Source organism: Triplophysa rosa, linkage group LG1, assembly GCF_024868665.1.
Source record: "Triplophysa rosa linkage group LG1, Trosa_1v2, whole genome shotgun sequence".
Taxonomy (NCBI): Eukaryota; Metazoa; Chordata; class Actinopteri; order Cypriniformes; family Nemacheilidae; genus Triplophysa; species Triplophysa rosa.
Window position 1 is genome coordinate 30759896 of NC_079890.1, and position 25019 is coordinate 30784914.

A 25019-nucleotide genomic window follows, 5' to 3' on the forward strand; every position below is an offset into this window, starting at 1 on the left:
TATAAATTAACCTATTAACCTAGATGGTGAGTTGTTTTTTTTAAAAAAAAGATTAACCCAACAATTGGTTTTGCATTTTTAGATTTTCAAAAAATATTCTTCCGTTCGATTTATAAGCTTGTTTACCTATGGAGACCTCAATTTTGGTCCCCACGGTGACACGAGTCCCCAAGAGTGGGTGTGCATTTAGGTTTAAGTCCCCACTGGGATATGTGCAATACATTAGATTTAAAGAAAAACACAATTTGACCGAAATATGAGCCTTTTTATTTAGTGAGGACCAGTAAAATGTCCTCACAAGTGGGTTGTAATGATAATTCACTGTATTACTGAGGACCTTTGGCCCTCACAAGTATAGCTAAACCTGTACACACACACACACACACACACACACACACACACACACACACACACACACACACACACAGCAAAGTGAATCTGCACAGGTGCTGTACTGGGAGCTACTTAGGATAACAATAAAACGAATTACTTAAATAAGGCCTAAAGAAATGAAAACCCACTGCAAATCAATATTTAATTATTTGGCTATCAAATTTCTTAAACTGAGCAACACATAGCATGCACTCTTATATCTATTCTACACAATAAGGAAATCCCAATGTGTTCTCAGATTACATCTCTTCAGGGACTGATGCTGTGAGATGCCATCACTCCATATTAGTAGCTCAACTGGCAACAAAGAATCTTTGTACGGAGCCATATGTGCAGTCGGGCTACGGTGAAAGCTCTATTCACACATTTTATGATAAAACCCACTGTTTAAGACTACGTAAGTGTATAGCTGCAGACACCAAGCACTGACCTGCAAAATTCAATGTTACAAGCGATTCAGATAGTAAGCACCCTTAAAGAGGGGCACAATAGAGTACCGCAGAGATTACATATTTTTGTAGGCCAACCCCGAAGTTAGCGCCGCATTAGTTCCCTCGACCGAAAGCCTATGCATTTTTCCTATAGATTTTGAAAAAAAATAAGATTTTTGATTACCTAAGATTTATGATTACACGTTTGTCTATTAAAATAATCTTCCCTGTTGAAAAAAACTTCATATGCTGGGTTAGGTATGTTTTGATGCTGGTTTGTGCTGGTTTAAGCGGGTCCTTAGCTGGTCATGTGCTGGTTCCTCACCAGTTTAAACCAGCTCAAACTAGCAAACCAGCATCAAACCGTACCTAACCCAGCATATGCTGTTTTTTTCAACAGGGATTTACAAATGAACACAACATTTGTTACTTTTGAAGCCGAAATACAATCGCCAGAAGTATAAAGCTAACATGAGGCTATAAACAGACTTCACCACGGTCGCTCGATATCAACGTCACCACCACCACCAAGCCTCCGACAACTTACAAACCTAAAAACGTGTTCCCTGGGACAGGGAAGATTTTAGAGATTTGTGCCCCTGTTGCATTATTTGTGAGATTTATATGCGTAATGATGTCTAACGTCCCTGCCAAAGGATGAAGTCGCTTTGTTAGCAACCGCCGTTTTTAAGACACAACAAAGCTTTAAAAATCACGAGCAGGTTATAACTGGTGAAAAAAACGCGAGATATTTAGAGGTTTTGTTAACCACAGATCTTATTTCAGGCAAGTGCTAAAATGCTAACTCGCTTCCGGGGTTTGCGTACAAAAATCAGTCATCTCTGAGGTACTCTATGGTGGAAGCTACAAACTATCTTTTGCACTAATCCAATTTACAACCAGTCCATCTTTAGCCACTCCACCACACCAAACATAACTAACTTTTCACCAGTTGTAGGTTACTTCCGTTTGCTTTCTTTACCTTCTGAGATTTTCCAGCCCCTCCACAGCTCTTCCACGGTGATGTGCTGGTCCTCTCGATGAAGATTACTGTGTTTATTAGTCTGATGCTGCTTCATGTCCTCTATAATAAACTGGAGGAACAAGAAGACATTAATGGCCACATGAAAATGGGTTCATGGCATATCAATAGCTTATCATGCCCAAGGCAAATAAACAGCATTATCAAACTTTTCAAATAAAATGCAAATATTTCATATGTAAAACAAAGAGCGATACCTCTTAACACAGTCAGATCTGTTGAATTACACAACATTTATTTATTTAGCTGAGGCTATATAACACACACAATGAAAAAATTCATTATAACGAGCAGTAGTTCAAGTGCAACGTTTTGAAAGCTAACCAGAGAAGTTTCAGTCCCCATTAAGAATAAATGCACAGGAAAGAGCGACCAGTGCATTAATCTGTATTTCATTTATTGTGCTCAATAAAAGAATGGAAGTCATACAGGTTAGAAAAGAAATGAAGATGCATACATTTTCAGTTTTGGAACAACTTCATCTTTAGACAGCAGTTGTCTTTAGGTTGGGCCTCGAGTTTATGATTTACAGTATTTGGAGCCGCTATTTATAGTCAGAACCATACAGAATCTGCGGACACAGAAAGTTCCACAAAACAAGTTCAAGTTATTTGCATGACCCAGTCTTGTGTGTTTGTTTATTACATCTTTAGAACAATTTGAATCAATTTAATATGATTTCTGCAACCAACAAAAGTGCCCTACCAGCTCAGTTTAACCTGTTTAAATGCAATGCGCTCAGTTACGCAAATTCTTTCCCAAAAATAAACACAGAAAATATGATGTGACCCGGTCACAGCCAACTAACAAGGTACAAGACATCTCAAAAGTCGTGTAGGCTTACTTAGCAACTCACACACAGACACACACACTCAGGAATCTGCTGTGCCCTGAAAGAGGACACCAACTTTCAGTAGCTGTAAGGAAGAGATTCTTGGGCCTCTTCTCTGAACGCTTCATAAACCCAGGAGCACCTGCCATGACCAGAAACAATCCAAAACACACGTCACAGCCTCTTTAACAACATACATACGGTATTCACAGAATAGACAAACTACTAAACAAACACACAAACTCCTATTTCAATTCTAAACCTGTATGACTTTGTTTATTCAATGGAACACAAAAAATTAGTTACTTGTTTCTACGCAACAGTAGTAAATGCAGATCTGAGTAAAATAATGATAAAACATCAAATACTTTGTTCAGAGAAAACCAGTATATGGTATAGCTTTCACTGGCACATTCATGAGAGAAGCGGTGACGTCCGTCTCAAACCAGCTTTTAAAAACTCTTCTTATGCGTTTCACAAAAGAAATCGCATGAGGGTGCAAGAATATTAATAGAATCGTTATTTTTTGTTGTTGTTGCTGAAACTGGCCCTTTATTTTATAAAATGTACTAATGTAAAAATAGAATATGAAAGCAATGAGCAAAGTTTTCCATAGAAAACCACTATAAAGGAACACTTACCTTAAAGGAAAAGTTCACCCAAAAATGAAAATTCTGTCTTTACTTACTGACCCTCGAGTTGTTCCAAACCTGTATACATTTCTTTGTTCTGATGACGACAGAGAAAGATATTTGGAAGAATACTTGTTACCAAACTGGAAAATGGTTTTATAAATTTCTTTGTTCTGTTAAACACAAAAGAAGATATTTTGAAGTATGTAGGAAAGCAAACAGTTCTGGGGCACTTTTGACTATCGTTGTAATTTTTCCTATACGATGGTAGTCAATGGTGGCCAAGAACTGTTTGGTTACAACTTAAAGCATTCTTCCAAATATCTTTCTCAGTGTTCATCAGAACAAAGAAATTTATACGGATTTGGAACAACTTGAGGGTGAGTAAATGGTGACAGATTTTTTATTTTTGGGTGAACTGTTGCTTTATGGCATTAGGACGGTTTTATTAAAAGAGCAAATTCAGTACACACCTTAATAATAAAGCATATTATGTACGGGGAAATTTATAAAAGGAGACAGATTAAAACCGAGAAGTGCATTGTGGGATTGACACTTTTGAGTGGTGTCAGTTCAGAAAAGATGGACTCTTTTCCTCTCTGGTTAAAATGTGTTGGAATTTCTGCATCACTATTACACCCATGTTAAGTCATGCATAAATCTTAGCAAACAAGTGATGAACAAAATATGCATTGATTTTTCATCACATACTGTAACAACAAACACACGCACATACAAACACTTGGTAATGTAATAGCCCTATGAGAGAAGTACTCAAATATCATTATTCTCTCAGTCTCTTCTCGCAGGCAAGAACCAATGTCAACTTTGCCCTTTGAGGTCTCTACGGACCACTCCTCAATAAATGCATACACACATTCCGAGACTGCATGTGTTATTGCACAGATGCATTTCCAGACCGAAATAACATATGCTCACCTCCACACTCTCGTTGACTTCAATGCCTCCATCATTGTCATCATCTAGCTGCTTGTGAATGTGCCGGAGCGCTTCTAAACTGAAGCGGTCGGCTTCCGTCACACATGGAGGGACAACTGTTAAACATGGGTCTGCAGAGAAAAAAAGACAAAGAATGCTATTACTAAATACACTTAGCGAAGCATTAGCCTTCTCATTGCATGGTCAGACTAACAACTGATGATTTTAATAACCAGGCCTTAAATGCAAATGAAAAGTCAATAAAAGCTCCTAATACTGGTCAGACTGACCAACAATGTTGCTTATTGTAAGTGATGTTCAAAATGTCTTATTTCCAAAAACTATTAAATGAAAAATAAGCATTCTGACAAGTGGACTCATACTTGTGAATGACACTGTACATATAAAATGTTTTTATCTTTTCAAACGGTCTGTGTGTGTTTCCCATGTGAATGTCTGAGTATTTGTTGGGATCTGTTTACGGCTGTATGCTTTGACCGGTCTTGACACGTTTATTATGTTACAGTCTGTTGATATGGCAAATGGTGTTAGTATGCGGTTGGATCATATCATCGCTCTTATTTAAGATGAGAAGCATGAGGGAAGAATCCACCCAGTCTTAACAAAACTATTATTGGAAAAGAAATCTGATTGGACGAACATCACTAGGGGGTATAAGAAGAGTGTATCAGAGACATACTTCACACAAAAAATCCTTATTAAAGTTCCAGTGTGTCTATATAATATACTGTACATAACTATATCTTCAGAAGTGTATAAAGACCTTACATTATGAAGTGTTACATTTTGATTACCTTAGAATGAGCTATTTCTATCTATATGCACCACGAGTCCCCTTACATCATGTTGTTTCTACAGTGGCCCTAAACCGACAAACTGCTCTACAGAGCGTGTTTCGTAAATACGTTATCTCCTTCAGCAAAGACGTGAAAACGTGATGACATCTTAGTCCTGTGTCAGCCATAGTAGTGCTTTGAAAGGAAGGGGTGGAGTGAGCCGTTGGTTGCAATTCGCAACCTCACCACTAGATGTCACTAAATTGAATACGCTGGACCTTTAATATAATATAAACACTTTTTATCCTCACTTTATAGGGAAATCCATTAAAGTGAGTAATGACACAAGACATTTTTTACTGAAAACAACCTGAAAACACTGCTAAACAAATGTAAACAAAAGAAGGTATTCTCTCAGTATTTGCATTATGCCGTGCATGTGTTCCCCGTCTGATTATGTAATATATTTGTGTACCAGATGTCCCTATCCACACTCATTTCCATATGTGGTTCTTTGCCTAGAACATGCTTGAACTCGCCACCATCTCATGAACTCTGTGACAAGGATATCTAACAATGATCAATATATTCGTCCATAAATTGGACACCAAACTGGAAAACTGGGGTGTTTTTAAACCTCAAATTAAACAGAGAGGATTTTGGGGAGAAAACACTCTGTAAAGTAAATAGGAACGTTTTGTTATATGTTCAGATCTAATCAAATCCAAGCAATTTTTTGACACTGACCATGCTAACTCCTTTGAACAAAAGGTCAGGTTTGTTGGCTTTGAAAAAAACTTTTTCTGAAGATTGTTGATGATAATCTGTTTTAAAACACGAGTCTTATTTCTATTAATTAAAGTAGAATACAATGCTAAATTGAAGCACTGACAGTTGGAAATTTTGGGTCATATCATTAAATAAACAGGAAGAGAATGAAGAGGCTTTCAACAGCGTGTTTACAATAGAATGCAGGTCACTTTTTATTTACGTCACTCATGTAAACGTACTTCAAACCTCAAAGAGTTCCTACAGCGTGCGGCAGGATGTGACACAGCCGGAGGAAGAATAAATAAAATCATGTAACAAAAATAGTGTGAGAGAAGAAATGAGGGGGTGTAAAATTAAGACAGGCAATGATAAAAATAGATGCGTTTCCAGTTGTCAGGAAGTGGTTTATCTAAACGAATAGTACAGGTCTCCATGAGAAACACACACATACACAAACTTATAAAAAAAAGCTGAACTCATGAGATACGGATAAAAACTAAACCGCCGCTCGCCGAAATATTTATGATATATGGTAGTTAATGGTGGCAAAGAACTGTTTGGTTACAAGCATTCTTCCAAATATCTTTCTCTGTCTTCATCAGAACAAAGAAATTGATACTGATATGGAATGACTCAGGGTGAATAAATGATGACAGAGTTTTATTTTGGGTGAACCCTTCATTTAACAAAAAGGGAAGAGGAACTAGAGTCATCAAACAAAATGTTAAACTGACTTTTTATTAAATCATAATTAAACTGTGGGATTATAACACCAAGACCTATTGAGCGAATCTGAAACAGACATCATTTTTAACCCATTTGACAACTTTAACCCTGTCAGTGAGCAAACCAATTTCTTTGGTTCACTTGGCAGGACTCAAGATATAATATCAGTCTCAGATACAATAATATTTTGATTCTAGGTATATATTTATTTACAACCGGGATATATTGTATGTTGTGTGTTCTCTTTCATCGGGTTGGTAATTACAGTATTGCGCGAGAGAGGACGCTTGTAATTGACGTGTAAAGTAAATGCATTCTGTGAGTGATGTGATATGTGCCTGGAGCGCTCAGGTTACAGTTTAAGGTCTAGTTCGCACAGTACTAAAACACACTCCCGTCATCTTCTGAAGGAACTATGCAGAGTTAGGAACAAAGTTTATGTAAGCCTGTTCATTCATCACCAGAAAAGAAAGAGTTGAATGTACAATATGAGGACTTAAAAGTCTATGAATGTGCAGACCAACGGGAGCCATGAAAGGCTGCTAAGCCGCTGCTGTGAGACAGTCTCTCTTTATTTAAACACCCAGACTGGGCCTCTGTTGAGTTTAAAGGTGAGAGAGAGTAAGAAGTCAAACAAGACATGACGTACAAAAGAGGTGAAAATGCTGTAACTTCGTAAAATGCTGTAAAGTGCAAACCTTCCCTCAGAGAAAGGGGAGGGGGGTGCAAGACAGAAAGACAAGAACAGAGATGCAAAACAGCGCATGTTTAGATGAAGCTGCTCCAAGAACTGTAATATCACCAGTTCTGCAATTTCCATAAAAAGGCTAATCATTCTTCCGTGACAGAGGGTGCCTATAATCCAACACATTCTCACTCCCGACTCGTCACATATTTACGCTCGGTCAGCGCCCTTCGGCGTCACTTTTGAACGCGCAGGGTACTCCTTTGGCGTCGTTTTTAGACGTGAAGGGCACGCGAATTTCACCGTCATTATGAAAATGTATATTAGATATAATTTGCAATGATGATGTTTCGGGGTTTAAGTTTAATGGCCAGGATAATTGTGTTTACATGACACTATTCAGACAGTTTGAGCAAGTAATGTAACAGTTTATTTATAATATAAAACACATAATACAAGCAGTCTTCAATGTCGTTCAAAAATCCAGATATTCCAAGGGTACCAACGCGAAACGATCGATTTGTATGAGGAACAGACGCGAAAGTGATCATCGTCCGCCGTAAATCTCAAATCCAGTGAAGAAGAACGACGTTCAAAATTTGCCGCCAGAGGAAGTTACGTCAGCTTCAATGCCATTGGCTCTCCCGTATCTCGTGACCGATCGCGTCATTTCGTTGGCTTTGAACGTGAAACGGTATTGGCTCCCGTAACCGACTACATCTAGCTGTTCCGGTTTATCTTTAAATGGGTGCCGACCTCATGCATTCACGCACACGCACGTACTGTACTTTTATTCACGTGTTGTGTTTTATATGGCTGAGAAGTGGTCAGGGTTAGGTTTAGGGTGAGGTTAGGTGCTACAAAATATTAAAACCATAAATAATTATGAAATGCTACGAACTGCACGCATCTCGGTCTGGAGCATTTAGAAAACAGCAACGCAGTTCCCTGTTAGTCGAAAAACGACGCCAAAGGGGTACCCTGCGCGTTCAAAAGTGACGCCGAGGGGCGCTGACCGAGCGTAAATATGTGACGAGTCGGGAGTGAGAACGGGTCCTCTGCTTATGATATTGCATAAGTGTGTGAAAATACCTACAAAAATCCTTTAAAAATGTGAAAAACACACACAAGCCAAGAGTTCGTACTTCCAGAAAAGGAGATGCGGCTTGTGCGCCATTAGAGTCGGAATGTGCGGATTGAAGCTGAAACTCAAGACATGAGGGGTCAACCAGTAGCCAGAGAGAGAGAGAGAGGGAGAGAGAGGGGGTGAGCCGGTGTCTTAATTAGGGCAGATAATCATCTTGTGGAAGCAACAGTGAAAATTTGTGTTTGGACATAAAGAAGAAAGAGAAAATGTGGAATCCGATAACAACACACACAGAAGACAACCACACATCTGTGTTTGAAGATGAAGGTGTTGAGATATTAGTTAAACAGGCTGTGTGTCAGGAGCATGCACTCTCATTACTCTCAGTAAACACATAACACAAAGGCAGGATGTAGTCCCCACACTGTCTATGAGTGAACTTCTCTGATAACATCAGCCTCAAGTAACATCAACACTGAAAGAAGGGAGTCCTCGATTTTGCCTCCATGACCTAATGACAAAAGCAGAAGTGATCTCACTGACTATGATATGATGCCTAATTCACAGTCAAAGGGGGAATACTGTGTAAACTAAGGTCAGCTAACACTCAATAAGAGAATTAAGGTAGCCTCGTTTCAGAATTTGAAGGGAATAATTGATCCTGAACATTACATTTCTGTCATGATTTATACATCCTTACCCCACATAAATGTTAGGTGTCTGTTAGGGAGGCACCGAAACGAAAATTCTTGGGCGAAGCCGAAGATGATGTGAAACACTTGGCCAAAGGCCGAATAATACCGAACACTGAACATGGTTTTTTGCATTTCTTCTATTTATTAAGCCATTTTTTTCACTGTTGCACAAACTGGATAGTCAAAATGTGCTTTTTATAATTTGTCTTGTTTTTCAATAAAATACAATACAACTTAATATAAAATTGAGCAAAACAAAGTAAATTCAAACAAAAAATTGAGCCCTCTCCCTTCATGAATAGCCTATATTAATTAGGCCTATAACTGACTGATAAAAGAATGTAATGTAAGTTACTCTGTACACCTACAACAAAACACTTCATTAAAAAGTGTCATTCCACATTAGGCCATAAACTAAAAAAACGAATAAACTAAAACTGTTGGATTATTATAGGCTACATTGCAAAATGATTTGAGAAAAAAACCATCCAATGCAAGCAATTCTGACTGATGCTGACTGACACCACTCACCTCCACACCAAGTCAAACGCTACTGGAAAGGAGGGAGGGCTTCACTTCTGCGGCTCTCTGCCTGATGTGCCAAACGTGCTGCACACAGCTGTGCTCAGTGTGCTGAGCGTGCGCATGCCCGCTATGCGCTGCTGCGCGCCTGCGTGGAGACGCGGATGGAAGAAAGGCATCGGAACTCTCAACATTTCCCGACCTGACCTGAGATGTTCTATTTGTTTGACAGGGAAAGCTGTGCGCGAACAGAAACACATACGCGTGCACACACACATATATTCATTTATTTTTAAAAATCCCAGAAAAAAGTGCATTTTCTCTCGAGGAAGAAAAAGGACCTGGGCTCAAGCCCCCAAAGCCCCCCCCTCTGCACGTGCCTGCTGACAACCATTTCAGTTCACGTCTCTCCTCCAAACTCCGCCCACAAAAGCTGACTGTCACTGTTCTCTCAGAAGGTGCACCGAACATAGTTTGACAAGTTGTTTAGAACAGGGAACTGTGTGCACGCAACCACTGTATGATGTCAAAGGATGTCGCGAGCGGCGGGGCTACTGTCAGACCGCCCGCTTCCGTCTGAAGTAAAGTTACCGACCGGTAAAGACGCTTTCATTCGGAAATTTACTTCCGTGCGGCAAGTCCCGTGCTGTGTCTTTCTCTGACACTTTAAAATGCTCCACGCACGCACACACACGCACGCACGCACACACACACACACACACACACACACACACACACTGCCAAAATGTTTGCGGTAATAAAGCGCACGTGTTTCTCTCTCTCTCTCTCTGCGCTGGTTGCTGCTTGATCGTATCACGAGTCATGTTCGGTAAAATTTATTCGGCCACTTCACATATTCGGCCGAACAGAGGTGGGTAGTAACGCGCTACATTTACTTCGTTACATTTACTTGAGTAACATTTTGGAAAATATGTACTTTTTAAGTAAAATTAAAAGTGTGTACTTTTACTCTTACTTGAGTAAATTTCTAATAGAAAAATCTGTACTTTTACTTTGTTACATAACTTACATTGCGTGACGTTCCTTCATTTTAAAATATGCTTTTTAAAACGCGTTGTTTATTTCAAGGTTGTCGTCTCTTTTTACGGGCATTTCCGAGTGATCGATTCTTTTGAAAGCATTAATTGAACAATGGGCAAAACCACTTGAATAGGCTAATGAATCAGTTCAAATGATTTGTTCAGTTCGCAGCACGATCTGAATCATCTGAAGCAGGATTACTCACTCCTCGTAGCGCGAAACTTAAGAACACGCAGAACACAAAGAGCGTTGGATGAAGTGGATATGAATCTATATCTATACAATCAAAACTGCAAATGTGTCATATTGTTTGCCAGCAATGATAAATGCCCGCCATATGCGCGCACCCACTCGACCTGTTCGTCAGACACCGCAACAGCGTTACCTGTCAGACACAGAGACGTGGGCTTGCAGAAATATACATTTGAAGAACAGAAGGAAGAAAACGTGTTGATGGGCATGTGGTTCACTGTTTACTGTTTGTTTACAAGTAAGAGCGTTTCACACAACACACACATGACACAACACGAGAAAACACGAGCTTTGTTCAAAAATGTGTATTTCATTTAAGAGAGCACTGCAGATGTTCTAGATCATTCTAGGAAATGCTCAATAACTAAATGAGTTTAGTTAATGCTTTAGTTTGATATGGTCTATTATTCTAAATAAGTTGTGTAAACTACATTGACATCAGGACTAGATGAAATTTACAGAAATGCTTGTCTCTTCTGTGTTTGTCTATTCTTTAGTCTCTCTAGTATATTGCAAAGATATCTGCTTTTGATAATTAAAAATATTGATTAAAATGTAATATTCAAATATTGGCGTTAATATTAATTTTATGTAGTAGGCCTATATAATCAGATACAAAGTAACTAAGTAACTAGCTACTTGAGTAGTTTTTTCATTGCATACTTTTTTACTTTTACTCAAGTAATTTTTAAAATAGTGACTTTTACTTTTACTTGAGTAACAATTTCTCTAGTTACTTGTACTTATACTTGAGTAAAGATTTTGGCTACTCTACCCACCTCTGCGAACACCGAACTTGCGTTTTTTGCTATATTCGGCCAAACATTTTTGGTGGCCGAACATTCGGTGCATCCCTAGTGTCTGTGAAACACAAAATAAATTAGAAATAAAGTAAACATCAGGGTGAATAAACAATGACAGAATTGTCATTTAGGGGGTTAAATATTCCTTTAAGGGACAATCCATTTTTGGCACAATGGTTATTAAAGGGATACTTCCTTGCTTAGGTTGGGCTTTTTAAATAAACATTCCATATGTTCAGCTCGACCTTGGACCTAAACAACCCCAACAGACAGCTCTAAAGGACCAGTCAGTGAAATCTAGCAGCGATGTTGCGAATTGCAACCAACAACTCACTTCACCCCTCCCTTTCGAAGCACTATGAAGGATGACACAACATGGTGAATTATTACATGTAAGGGACCCGTGTGGTGTATGTAGATAGAAATAGCTCATTCTAAGGTAATAAAAAAATAATGCTTCATTATGTAAGGTCTTTATACACCTCTGAAGGCATAGTTATGTATATTATATTTCATTTCTGTCAATAGATCCTTGAAAAAGTGATACACTGGACCAATATATGATGTGTTGCCAATATATGAAAAACACAGATGGAACCACAAGTTAAGATGTGCTGGAACACTAAAAAGACTAAATTGATTTAAGACAGATTTCTGTAATGTGTAAGAGTATCAGACAGAGAAGAAGAGAGAGAGGTTTCGGAAAATTGACATGAAATTCCGTTTCGTAACAACTTTTCTTAGTCCCTTATTAGACAATTCTCTAGGAAAAGCACGCCCACGTGTCAAGCAGCGAGGGAGAGATGAAAGAGCACACCCACGCGTCAACCATGGAGAGTGGGAGAAAGAGCACGCCCATCAATGTGCTCCTTCGTTCGCAAAGTTCAGCTGCGTTTGTTTGTTCACTGCATTTCGGTGAGGAATGTTATATAAACAGTGGATGTAATGCTGGATTGGCAGATCGTTTGAAACTGATAGATGGAACGGTCCCAGCGCTCAAAGATGCCGGTCATGAACCGCAAGCGGTAAGTGAAACTGAGTCATATGTCTGTGTTTTGTTGGCAAGTGGCACGTACGTGCATAAGGTACACCGCACGAACTTATAGTAAATAAACAGTTATACAGAGACAATGTGATGAATTATTGTGTGCTCGTGCTTTAGTAAAGCCCCCCCCACCCGCACACGTTCAGGAGGTCGCCTGTTTTGGGAAATAATCATACAGCTGTATCTGTCATTATAAATGTGATCAAACTAAAGACTCTTCGAAGATACGAAGTATGCAATATACTCTATCGGTACTCAAGATTAATATGAGATTGGCAGAAACTACGTGTATTACATCCGCTTTAAAGTCTTACACTGCCCAAAACATTGCTGATTTCAGTAACACCATGAATATTATGAGTACCCTTTTCAACTTCCTGTGTAAGAATTCTGACTTCTTGTTTGTCTGGAACCACTTCCTTTACACTTTGCTACAGCCTCTCAAGAATGATATGAATGAATTTTAGGAGGAATTTAGAGGAATATGTAAGCTACATAAATTCATACTACACTTGTCACTTGCACAACTCAAAAAATATAGACAGATTAAAGATTTTAAAATGTTAATTTCATCTTATATCCGAGAGTATCATTTTCTTCTTTCTACATTTTCTTCAAGAGCATCAGAGCTTAATTCACCAGCATTTAAAACCTGTATGACTTTCTTCTGCAGAACACAAAAGAAGATATTTTAAAGAATGTTGGTAACCTAACAAGGGCACTACTAAAGAAAGCCGTACAGGTTTGAAATTACATGAGAGAATGACAGGTTTTTTCAATCATGTTCATGATTTTAAAGGTGTTGCGAATTTGATTGATATAGGCTACATTTATGGAACAGGATGCAAGTAAAAAATATGGCCTCCACATAGCGCATTTATTATAAAAGCACAACCCAATACACTTGATAACATACTGTAACAGACAGCATACAATATGAAACTATATTTGAACACAACAATAAATCCAGTTGATAAAACTCAAACTGAAACAGCATTTTAGCTTAACAGATGCTCTGCTCATCATCAAAGGAAACAACACAAATGAACTATTATCTTGGACTCTGACCACCTCCAATGGCCCAAGCAATTCAGTCCCTCGGTTCATCCGCAATCAATTAGCCAAACAGAGTAAAAGAGCAGGACATAACAAAACACAGAGATTCTCCACAGCTATAGACGGTTTCATCTTAACAACAAAAACAAATGTTACTGCGCATGCGCACTTTTGTGACCCCAACTGAACTTCCGGTACACATTCACAAACAATAGAGTGCCTGTAGATTATTTGTGATAACAAGCAAAAGAAACCGAGGAGAACCGTTACTTGGCTAAACTTGTCTCTCCAATATTTTTAATTTAGACTCCAATACCAAGCTCAACCGCTAGATGTCAATTTCGCTTTGTTTAAATGCGACCGAACTACACGACCCATTCAACAAATTGTTTATTTAATTAAATAACCATACAACAAATTTCAACAAATCGTTTATTTAATACAATTATTATACAGTAAAATAATAATACAAATTAATATGAACATACATTAAATCAAATATAAATAGATATATTATTAGACACTAGCCAAACACGAAACGGAAGTTAACTGGGGGTCAGGCGCGAGTGTGTACAATGAAACGGTCTATAGTGGTTTGTAAAGCCGGATAAGCATACCTCTAGAACACACCTGATCTGCAGGATGCACAGAGCTACATAACCACTAACCTCAAATCTTTCGCTGACTCATCCAGCAGGTCAGCCTTCTGCACGCACAACTCATAATCTCAATAAATAATGGCTTGATTTTCTCATCGATCACTGGTGAATCACAAGAGATCAATACATGGGAAATAATATCCTCATGCTGTATGAATAACTCATTTTTACTGTTGAGATCCTCTTAAGATAGGACAAGTCTAAGAAAAGGCGTTTTGAAGAACAGAGTGGGTTTAAAGAGAAAGTGATGTGCTTGCCATATTCTCACTGAAGTGGAAGATGAAACCTGAGTGTGTGTGTTAATTTCACATCTCAGGATTGCGTTTGGTGGTTTTAATGCTGGTTATTTTGCACAGAACACACTCCTTCTATGCAATCATTTTATTTCTCACTTGGGCATTTTGCTAAGCTGCAATGTAAGATCTGCAGATCAAGAGTCAATGCCCTCTTTCTCTCTCTCTCTCTCTCTCTCTCTCTCTCTCTCTCTCTCTCTCTCTCTCTCCCTGAAGAAGAGGGAAAGTCCCTGAAATGAGAGGCTGCTGGTGTTCCTCTCATCTAAAATATCCCTTCATCTCTTCATGCATGATTATAGATCAGCCCCAGCTTCAGTATTGCATTCATTTATGGGCAACACTTACAATAAGGTTGTTTTCGTTAACATTGGTTAATGAAATAGTTATAAACCAATAACGAATGGTACTTCTGCAGCATTCCTCTCTGTTTATAATTCCAGCATTTGCTGATATCAAAAGTTGTTACTGTTAAGATTAGTTAACGCAAAACTAACTAACATAACCATTCAAAATCCACCCCTAATGTGTTTGCTGATAACACAGTACAACATCTAGGATATTCTCATGTATCCATTAATAGTGAAAAGACAGAGATTCAAGTAATAGTTCACCCAAACTGTAAATTCTGTCACTTATTTATGAAAATGCCTTAAGTGCACTAAGTCAATTTGGAAAATTTTTGTCATTTTACAGTACTGGCCAAAAGTGATGTCCAACTTTGGAAAATTGACATCTTCGCTTTTTATTTAAATGTATTATTTAAGACTTGCATATGCATTTAGCAAAGCTGTGGTTTAAGTGTAAACTAAAGCTTAGCTTTGCAAAAAAATAAAAACGTTGGCAAAAAGCTACATATAACACATGAACAAAAATATATTAAGTCAAGGCATAGGAGAATGGCTACAAAATGTTACTATACAAGATGATCAATAAATATTAATAACAGGTCAAATTGAAGTAAATGTATGCTTTCTTTCATGTGAGCATTGTATTTTTATGCATTTTTTGTATATACCCTCATATGTTTGCTTTTTTTTGCCAAATAACTGTCCAATAAATACCTTAAGTTGTCTTGTCCAATTTGAACAATACACCTGACCTGATATGGTGATGTTTTAATGTAACCTGAGGGAGCATTACAAGCAAATATTGTACAAATATGCCCCCCCCCAGACATCACTTTTGCCCACACTGTACATGCACGTAAAGACATGAGTTCTCATTTTTGGGTAAAAAATTCCTTTAATGTAACATGGCCTCTTGAAAAGTAAAGAACGTACTGTCATTTGGTGTGAACAATTAATATGCCCTACTGACACCACGCTCATGAAAACATCTCAAGGGTACCGGATTCATTTGAATACAATAGTACAAACATCAAACACATTCAGCAAGTTTGTGTGTGTCTGCCAGGTGATCAAGGGCATGTAAGCTAGAAAGCACAGCTGGACTAATGTGTGGCTTTATTCTGCTCTGTAGTGAGTATTAGCACCTCAGTGTCTCTCCCTCTTTAGCACCATTCCAACGGAAGCTACAGCTGAGCGTATGACATCCCAGGCTTCCTGTTGTGATACCTGCAGGGTCATCGCTAAAATTCACAGGGCCCAGGAAAAAAATATTTATGGATGGGATCCGTTTCCATCAGACCCAGTGAGCTATGCCATAGACCCAGTGACTATGGCGACTATGACAAACAGCCTATATCCCTGTAAATATCATTGCAAATTGTTCGCATTAACAATAAATTATTGATATGAACAGTGCACGTGTTGTTTAATTTTGTCCGACGCGTGTTTGTTTCACTGTTTATTTGACTGTTCAGGTTTTGTTTATACTTCTCATTGATTGTTTTATGTCCTCTTTTGCAAAATCAGTAACTGCACTGGTCAGCAAGCATTCTGAAATGCTTCGCTCACCTCGTGCAAGCAGGCAGTATGTATACAGACCAACAGAAAGTCGACTGAAAATGACAAGTAAACCCCACAACAACCACATGAAGCGGATCACAAAGAACTCGTTTAGTTCCACTCGCTGAACAGTCCAGCTCAATAAAGTGACCTAGATTTCCATAAGGCACAAATTTTCTGCATGAATTACAAATACCAGTTGGATGATGCAGGCAGAGAATTGTGTTAGTTGTGAAAAGAATTAACCATGCCATTTCTCTTGTAACCAAATGTAAAGCAACAGCAGCTCGCAATAGAGCAAAGGTCATGGGTTTGGGGACCACATTGTAATAAATTGTACACTTTGGTTAGGGTTAGTCACTTTGGATAAAAGCATCTCCCAAACCCATACGTGTAAATGAGTAATTATTGCTTATATTTAGGGTCAGGAATGAACAAACCACTAACCATATAAGTAATAACATTTAGTGTGTCACTCATCCCAAGTCACTTGTAATACAAACTTGAGTGGGACCTCAAATCGTGTGACTTATTGAGGCGAGCATTCATGTCACTTTTCAGTATGCTACCACCCAGAAAACCCCATCAACTGCAAAGCACTGGCAATCACCTACAGCATCCTCACATCATGGCAATGAGTTCTGCACATAAAATGTAATAATCTGTAAGAACACTTTTGTAAGCAACCAAGAACATCTATTTAGCCTGAAAAACCAGAATGTAAGAGAGGCTTGTTTGGGTACTAATGTGGACTAGGGCTGAAACGATTCCTCGAGTAATTCGAATACAAAAAATCATCGAGGCAATACAAAAAGCCTCGTTTAATCCATTTAACTACAGTACACACAGAGCACTGCGTTTCCCCACGGACCATTATTACTGACGCACAGCCCGCTAAACTCTATTCATGTGACAGGGCTCTCAAGTCTCACGCATTCACCATGAGACACGCATTTTAGCCTGTTCACACGCTCACACGTATTTCTCATGCTGATAAATAAGTGAGAGCTTATTGAAATGGTGAACTGCTATTTTACTTAGTTTTAGTCTATTTTGCGAGAGAAACTTGTTTTCCGGCTGCATTGAGTCCATAAAACTAGATGCGGACTTGTGGACGCCGAATCCTGTTATTTACACATAACATCTGTCTGATCTGCGTGTCTGAGTGAATGAACTGCACAGTTTAACGTGCTACACGCGTGATGCTCATGAATTTGTCTGCGCTTTATGAGGACATGAACACAGAGTTGCTCTTGAGAGTTTATTTCACGGACATTTTACTGAGTGAAGCTAACACACTAAAAAACAAGCGTCTTCCTACGACCTGCCAAAATAAAAGTCCGGTTAACGCTGTACTTTTATGTGGAAAAATATATTACTATTTAATAGTAAAAAAAAACTAATTTTGATAAACTAAATGCATCATGCATAAGCTGAAGTTAGTTAGAAATTATTCTTTCTATTTTTATTAAAGTTTCATATTTATACATTTGTATTAGGCCTATATTGCATTTTGAATGTAATATGGCAATGGAATGTACTAAATGGGTTTAGTTTTCACAGATATTAATGTATGCAACTTCAGCAATAAATGTTAATTTTTCTCAAAAGGAAACAAATTAGTTGTTCATTTTAAGAGACCCGTCTTATTTTCTCTTGTATATTTAGAGTTGCTCCTTAATAAAGAAAACGTATTTATTATCCGAATACCCGATTAATCGATGGAAAAATCTGTAGAATACTCGATTACTAAAATAACCGATAGCTGCAGCCCTAATGTGGACTCTGAGGCATTTAACTAAAGACCTTTAAGGAGAGTATAGTCTAGCTCATAGTATTAGGATGACATCAAGTACACAGAATATTACCAAGCTGTGACTTAGTAATGTAACTGATCACATCTGACAAACCATCTTGAGCAGACCTGTGACGCTGTTCCACTAGATCTCATCGGAAATCATTAGCAGGTTCTATAAAAATCCTCTGTCATAACACTTTACTAGATCATGAGCTAATAATGGCACACAAATTTGGACAAACCATGACCAATGCCTTTTTTTTAAATAATATTATGGTAAAGAATATGAATAACAGCAGAAAAATGCAAAGAATTCCTAGATACATTAACATTTGAGGCATTCAAATTGTTTATTACAGGCTGAGCATTTTAAGAAAAAAATGAAACATATATTTTTATTACTAAGGTAAAGGGAAATTAAGAGTTTACCTTTTTTTAGTGGATCACAAATTACGTTAATGTAAATCCTGCTTTATCAGAATGTTAAAAAAAATGTTGCATTACTGGTCTGACTTCAATGTCATGGCTGACATGATGCAACCAGCAAGTGAATATTTGCCGCTTTCACTACAATGTTTGCTTCTGACGTGTAACTAATGTAATGTCATTAGGTACGTCTAAAGAGAAAATAAGAAACTTTTCAGACATAACCTCAGACGGTTTCCTAAATAAAAGAAACACTGATGAAAGAACAAAAAATCTTTTAAAATCTATATTCTACTACAAAACAAAGTTTTTTATACTTGAACAGTAGCGACCATGAAATCATACTTCCGGGACAATGTGTCCCTCTAAGAGAGGTGGTTTGTTTGTTGAAATGCTAAACAGTCTCAATACACAAAGGCAGTTGAATGTGACCAAAACCATGTTCACAGGAATACCATTAACAGGATTACATCTGTCAACTTATTCAACAAACGTACGTCCCCAAACAAAATTTGAATTAATCCTTGATGGATAAGAACGGGGAAAAAAGAACTTGCCTATTGACCCAGGGTTTTTCCTGCATAGAGAAATTGGAGGCGGCCGCCTCCGTCAAATGTCGTGCCGCCTCAGACTCTCGCCCAAATTATGTTGCGAGTCTTCACAAGAAATGCTGCGTGCATTTATCATACTGTCATTTGTAACTGCAGTTGAGACATTACGCCACAGTGGCGGCGCTGTTTCGTTATCAGCACACTGAGGCGCTAAAAAGAGTTGCGGAACAAGAGCCATCCTGTGTTTCACGGCTGTTTGTTTTGCATCCAAGTACGTTTAATTTCTTGAAATTTATTAAATTAACATGACGTACATCATTGTAATGTCTTTAGCTGTGCAGTTGGATCGTTGAATCAGCGTATACTGTACACAGCGAGTTCGCCAGTATGAACGCACATTGTGTTTAGAACGACTCGTGCACGAATGACTCATTTGAACCGATTCATTGAAACTATTGAACTTTTCAGTCACTAGCGAATATAAGAGATCATTAAATCATTTAAAATGAACCACAGAGAATGCAAGATGTGAATGAGCTTTGCTGGTTGATTCAGTTGGCTATTGTGGGCTGAAAAGTTAGTTGAAATGATAAAAAAGCTTTATTTGATTAAAAAACATTTCTGTTTGGTTGAATAAAAGTAATGTTTTATATAACTTAATAATTGTCATTTTTTATCTAATTTTATTAGAACTTTAATATGTCAAACTCAAAGTCACTTTGGTTAAGCCACTTAAAGGTACGGTAGGCCTACGTGTGTGTGTACAAGATCAGGATGGCACCACCTCCGCCTCATTTTGAGCCAGGAAAAACCCTGTGACCAACACCATCTTGGGCATTTAGTGAGAGTTTACGAAAGTTCATCCCATATTCTTAATCATTATTTTGGCAATCTTATAGTCGAGAAAGTTTGGGAATCTAGAACAACAGAATATTGCTGTTGCTGTGTCCCAACTACGATCACAGGTGTAAATTGTACTGAAACATGTTGGAATGGCCAGGTGAAAGACTCCAACGCTAATTGAAACATTTTGGCAAGACTTATGACAAGTTAGACAGTTCATACTGCCAGACAAATCATAATGACAAATAAATGGATCACCTAAAAACAAACAAAATCATTTACAAGTAGGCCACACACTATCAATCTATCACTTAGAGCACACTTGATTTGATAATCATCTGTGATACAGGAAATTCCACCATTATCGTGCTTACAATTGGAAGCCTTACAAGTTAACAAGCACACTTGCTCGGCTCGCATGCAACAAATGAACTCAACTACTTACAACGGCTGTCCTGCTATGCTCTCCCTTTCCCTCTTTTTCCCCTGTACAAAATATTCAACCATTTTTACACATTGTTTATATTGTGTCATTCTCTTACTTACACAGACACGCACAATCACAGTGGCATCCTGCAAAGTAGCAGATGACCAAACTCTGAATGGGAAATGGGTCGCTGGGTCAATTCCAGCAGGGATGTTTGAGTCCCAGCACGCACAAACGCACATGACCTCAACACTCTCGGAGAAACCGGCTACAAATTTACCAACAGTTGAAACTCTGATTTTAGATCAAAACTCATACACACTGCTAATCCAACAGAATACTACACAGTAAAATCGCCAGTGTTAAAAAAGGTCAAATTAACACGCACAGTGTATATATAATCCACACTCTCAAAGCTAAAAAAACGCATTTATGATCATCTAAAATCATAAATGCGGTGAAATTTGACCTTTTTTAACACTGGCGATTTTGCTGTGTAGGGATGTGCGAGACTAATCGACTAGTCGTTTAAATGGTAAGCTCCTACTAGTCGACATTGAAAACAACAGTCGATTACACACAAAAAATTACACAAAATGTTATCATTTAAATGACTTTCATTTTAATGTTTCGTTTAAAACCCTTTTAAATTACATACTAAAACAATATGTTTGAAAAAATAATTATTAATAGTCTTTAAAAGTGTATCAGGAACGAAATGTTTTAATTTTAGGTCAGATCTAGGATGCATTTTCTTTGTGCCAATTGCAGCACGATGACCACTTGAAAGACGAGTTGTGGGGGTGTTTTGAAGGAGGAAATGGGTAGGTTTAATTTAAGCAAACTACAGTATGTCATTTCAAAGTGGCATAATAATAATTTCACTGGAGCCATGCGTAACCATACTGTATTGGGTTCTTATTGACGCGATGCGGAATAAAATATTGAAATGCAGGCATAAAACGCTACATAAGCTACATACAGTTATGTTAACAATTAGGTCTACTTAATAATACATTTCAATATTTTAATATTTAAAATGCATGAAAGACGGATTGAAGTTATTTGATGGCAGAATAAATGTGGTGAATACATCTTGAGCACACTCAATAAAACTGAGATGAGAATATCTCAGCTTCTAGATTCACAGAACTTTGAAATTTATTTGATTTGAATGTTTATCACAAAAAAGCGCTTGAATAAACATGATCGCTTAGCACTGTTATCTGTTATCTGTGTGCCCGTGCAGAGTTTGTGCAGACTCCTCAGACGGCGATATTGTTCACAAACATTGAGCCGACTTTCATCCGATCATAATGCTTGCATTTCCTCAACAAGAACATGTAAAATAATATGAACATCATAATCACATGCAGACTCGAGTGTTTAGCCTATGTATGTCCTATAAATTAGCTAATATGGGCAGTCTGCTTTTACATTCGCTCTGCGCGAGTCTGCGAGATCAAATGCATTCTGTTGCTTGTTCTGTACTTTTTGTTCATTGCTTTCTATTCGCTTTTTTGTTTACACACATTGCTTTGCTTTATAAATAATAAAAACATGATATAATGTAGGCTATCTTGTTTGAGAATTGATATGCTATAGGCCTACCCTAATTATAACAATTGTAGGCTACTTAAAAATTGCGACATAATTAAAAAAGCAATGTTTTTTTCATTCAACATTTAAATAAACAAATAATGAAACATTAGTTTTTAAGCTTTTAATTAATTGTTGTTAAATATCTTAAGTTTCGTGATTTCCGTGTAATAGACACACTTTTACTAAAATTAAACTTTATTTGATGACTAAATTTTAATTAAACTTTTAGAGTAAAAAAACAGACTTAAAGGAGAAAATAAAATAGATTTTGCATAGGCTACATATTTGAAGCCCAGGCACAGGCACAGACCAGCAAGGCAAACAAATCGTCGCTGTGGGGCGGAAACCTCCTATGTCCAAATTTGGTCAATATCATATTTTTTCACATATCGATGCTATTGGTCAGTCCCCATGTGGGTCTGTTATTTTTTACAAATTATTAACCAATCTAAAGTGTTGAAAATAGCTTGAGAGCAAATCTCTTAACTCCATTGGACACTTCAACTGTCTGAGAAGTCTAGTAACCACCTCTTCTTCACTCCGCGGGAGCCTCTCGGCATTACGTCTCCTGATTGAAAGTTTTTTAGACAATAATGAGTGAAAATAGGTTAGATACATTTGAGTAGGCCTGTTTTGTTAAAAATCGATAGCTGTAATGCTTCGGTGCAGAAGGAAGCCCGTGAGCCACGAAGGCAAGTTTGCGAGCAGATTCGGCTAATTTCCGCCTATTAGACAGCCTAGTCAGCTCATCGTTTTTTGTATTACATCACTTGTAGTTCTTAAACCTTTAAAAACACGTTGGAAAGATGTTTAGGACTTTATTACTGCCTTATCACTGTAAGTAAACCAATCTGCAGCGCCGTTTACGTTCATGCCACTGCTAGAGCGGTTCTCGTTCTCGAGTCAAGAGCCGGTTGCAACAGCTTTCGATTCAGCAGTACACGAACCGAAGAGCCGCATCTTTCGGACACGTCCGAGTCGGTCGTGAGTGAGAACCGATGAGCTAATGATAGTGAGCATGCGTGATTCACCGTGAGGCTACAGAACAGTGTGGACAACTGATGCTGTGCTAATGTTACGAGCGCACGTTAACCGAGGACTTAAAATATATGGAGCAATCTGGCAAAGCGTAAGTTTATTTAATAACACATAAATCGTATTGAATTATGCATGGATCATATAGTTTCTGTAAAATGCTGATGAAGATTAATTATTCACTTTTTATCTTTAAGACTTAAAATGTCATAGTTTGCTGCACTTCACTGTGCCTATTTGGGTGCACAAGAAACGTGTCAGATCAAGACGTGATGTGTTAACTGACAGAAGTTTTGATTACTGGTTTTGGTTTATATTTGAATATGCCGAGTGTATTTTCATCCCAGCTGGTCGGGATGATACTACAGTCTAGACTTGACGCGTTTCGTCAGGGCGAGTGACGTCATTACGTCAGAGCGTAAGAGAATCGGTGAACCGGTCTTTTGAACCGGTTCATTGAAACGAACTGTCCGAAAGAACCGGTTCGCAGAAAAGAGCCGGACTTCCCATCACTAATCACTCATAGCTCTAACGTTTAAAATAGAGTTTAGGAAGATGTATGTAACCACAATCATTAGCTTTCATTAGCTCTTAAAGCCTCGTCTCTTGTCAAAAGGCTCAACGCGACCGCAGACTTTGATGAACACTGCTGGAAGCAGCGACGTCTGTGTCCGTACCATTCTTATCAATGACAGCGTAATCTCGTATCTCCCTGCTCCCAAGTCATAAACACACACACACACACACACACACACACACTGCCAAAATGTTTGCGGTAATAAAGCGCACGTGTTTCTCTCTCTCTCTCTCTGCGCTGGTTGCTGCTTGATCGTATCACGAGTCATGTTCGGTAAAATTTATTCGGCCACTTCACATATTCGGCCGAACAGAGGTGGGTAGTAACGCGCTACATTTACTTCGTTACATTTACTTGAGTAACATTTTGGAAAATATGTACTTTTTAAGTAAAATTAAAAGTGTGTACTTTTACTCTTACTTGAGTACATTTCTAATAGAAAAATCTGTACTTTTACTTTGTTACATAACTTACATTGCGTGACGTTCCTTCATTTTAAAATATGCTTTTTAAAACGCGTTGTTTATTTCAAGGTTGTCGTCTCTTTTTACGGGCATTTCCGAGTGATCGATTCTTTTGAAAGCATTAATTGAACAATGGGCAAAACCACTTGAATAGGCTAATGAATCAGTTCAAATGATTTGTTCAGTTCGCAGCACGATCTGAATCATCTGAAGCAGGATTACTCACTCCTCGTAGCGCGAAACTTAAGAACACGCAGAACACAAAGAGCGTTGGATGAAGTGGATATGAATCTATATCTATACAATCAAAACTGCAAATGTGTCATATTGTTTGCCAGCAATGATAAATGCCCGCCATATGCGCGCACCCACTCGACCTGTTCGTCAGACACCGCAACAGCGTTACCTGTCAGACACAGAGACGTGGGCTTGCAGAAATATACATTTGAAGAACAGAAGGAAGAAAACGTGTTGATGGGCGTGTGGTTCACTGTTTACTGTTTGTTTACAAGTAAGAGCGTTTCACACAACACACACATGACACAACACGAGAAAACACGAGCTTTGTTCAAAAATGTGTATTTCATTTAAGAGAGCACTGCAGATGTTCTAGATCATTCTAGGAAATGCTCAATAACTAAATGAGTTTAGTTAATGCTTTAGTTTGATATGGTCTATTATTCTAAAT

At 38.1% G+C, this 25019-nt stretch overlaps 1 protein-coding gene across 1 annotated transcript in view; it reads right to left on the bottom strand.

The window, feature by feature from the left end:
* The window catches only part of stim2b (stromal interaction molecule 2b), a 52683-nt gene that overhangs the window by 10636 nt on the left and 17028 nt on the right, over positions 1–25019 (bottom strand). The window contains exons 2-3 of the mRNA XM_057340851.1: positions 4270–4400; positions 1807–1918 (exon numbers count right to left, since the gene is read on the bottom strand). Of these exons, the coding sequence (XP_057196834.1) occupies positions 1807–1918; positions 4270–4400 (243 nt within the window). The remainder of the gene's footprint in view (positions 1–1806; positions 1919–4269; positions 4401–25019) is intronic.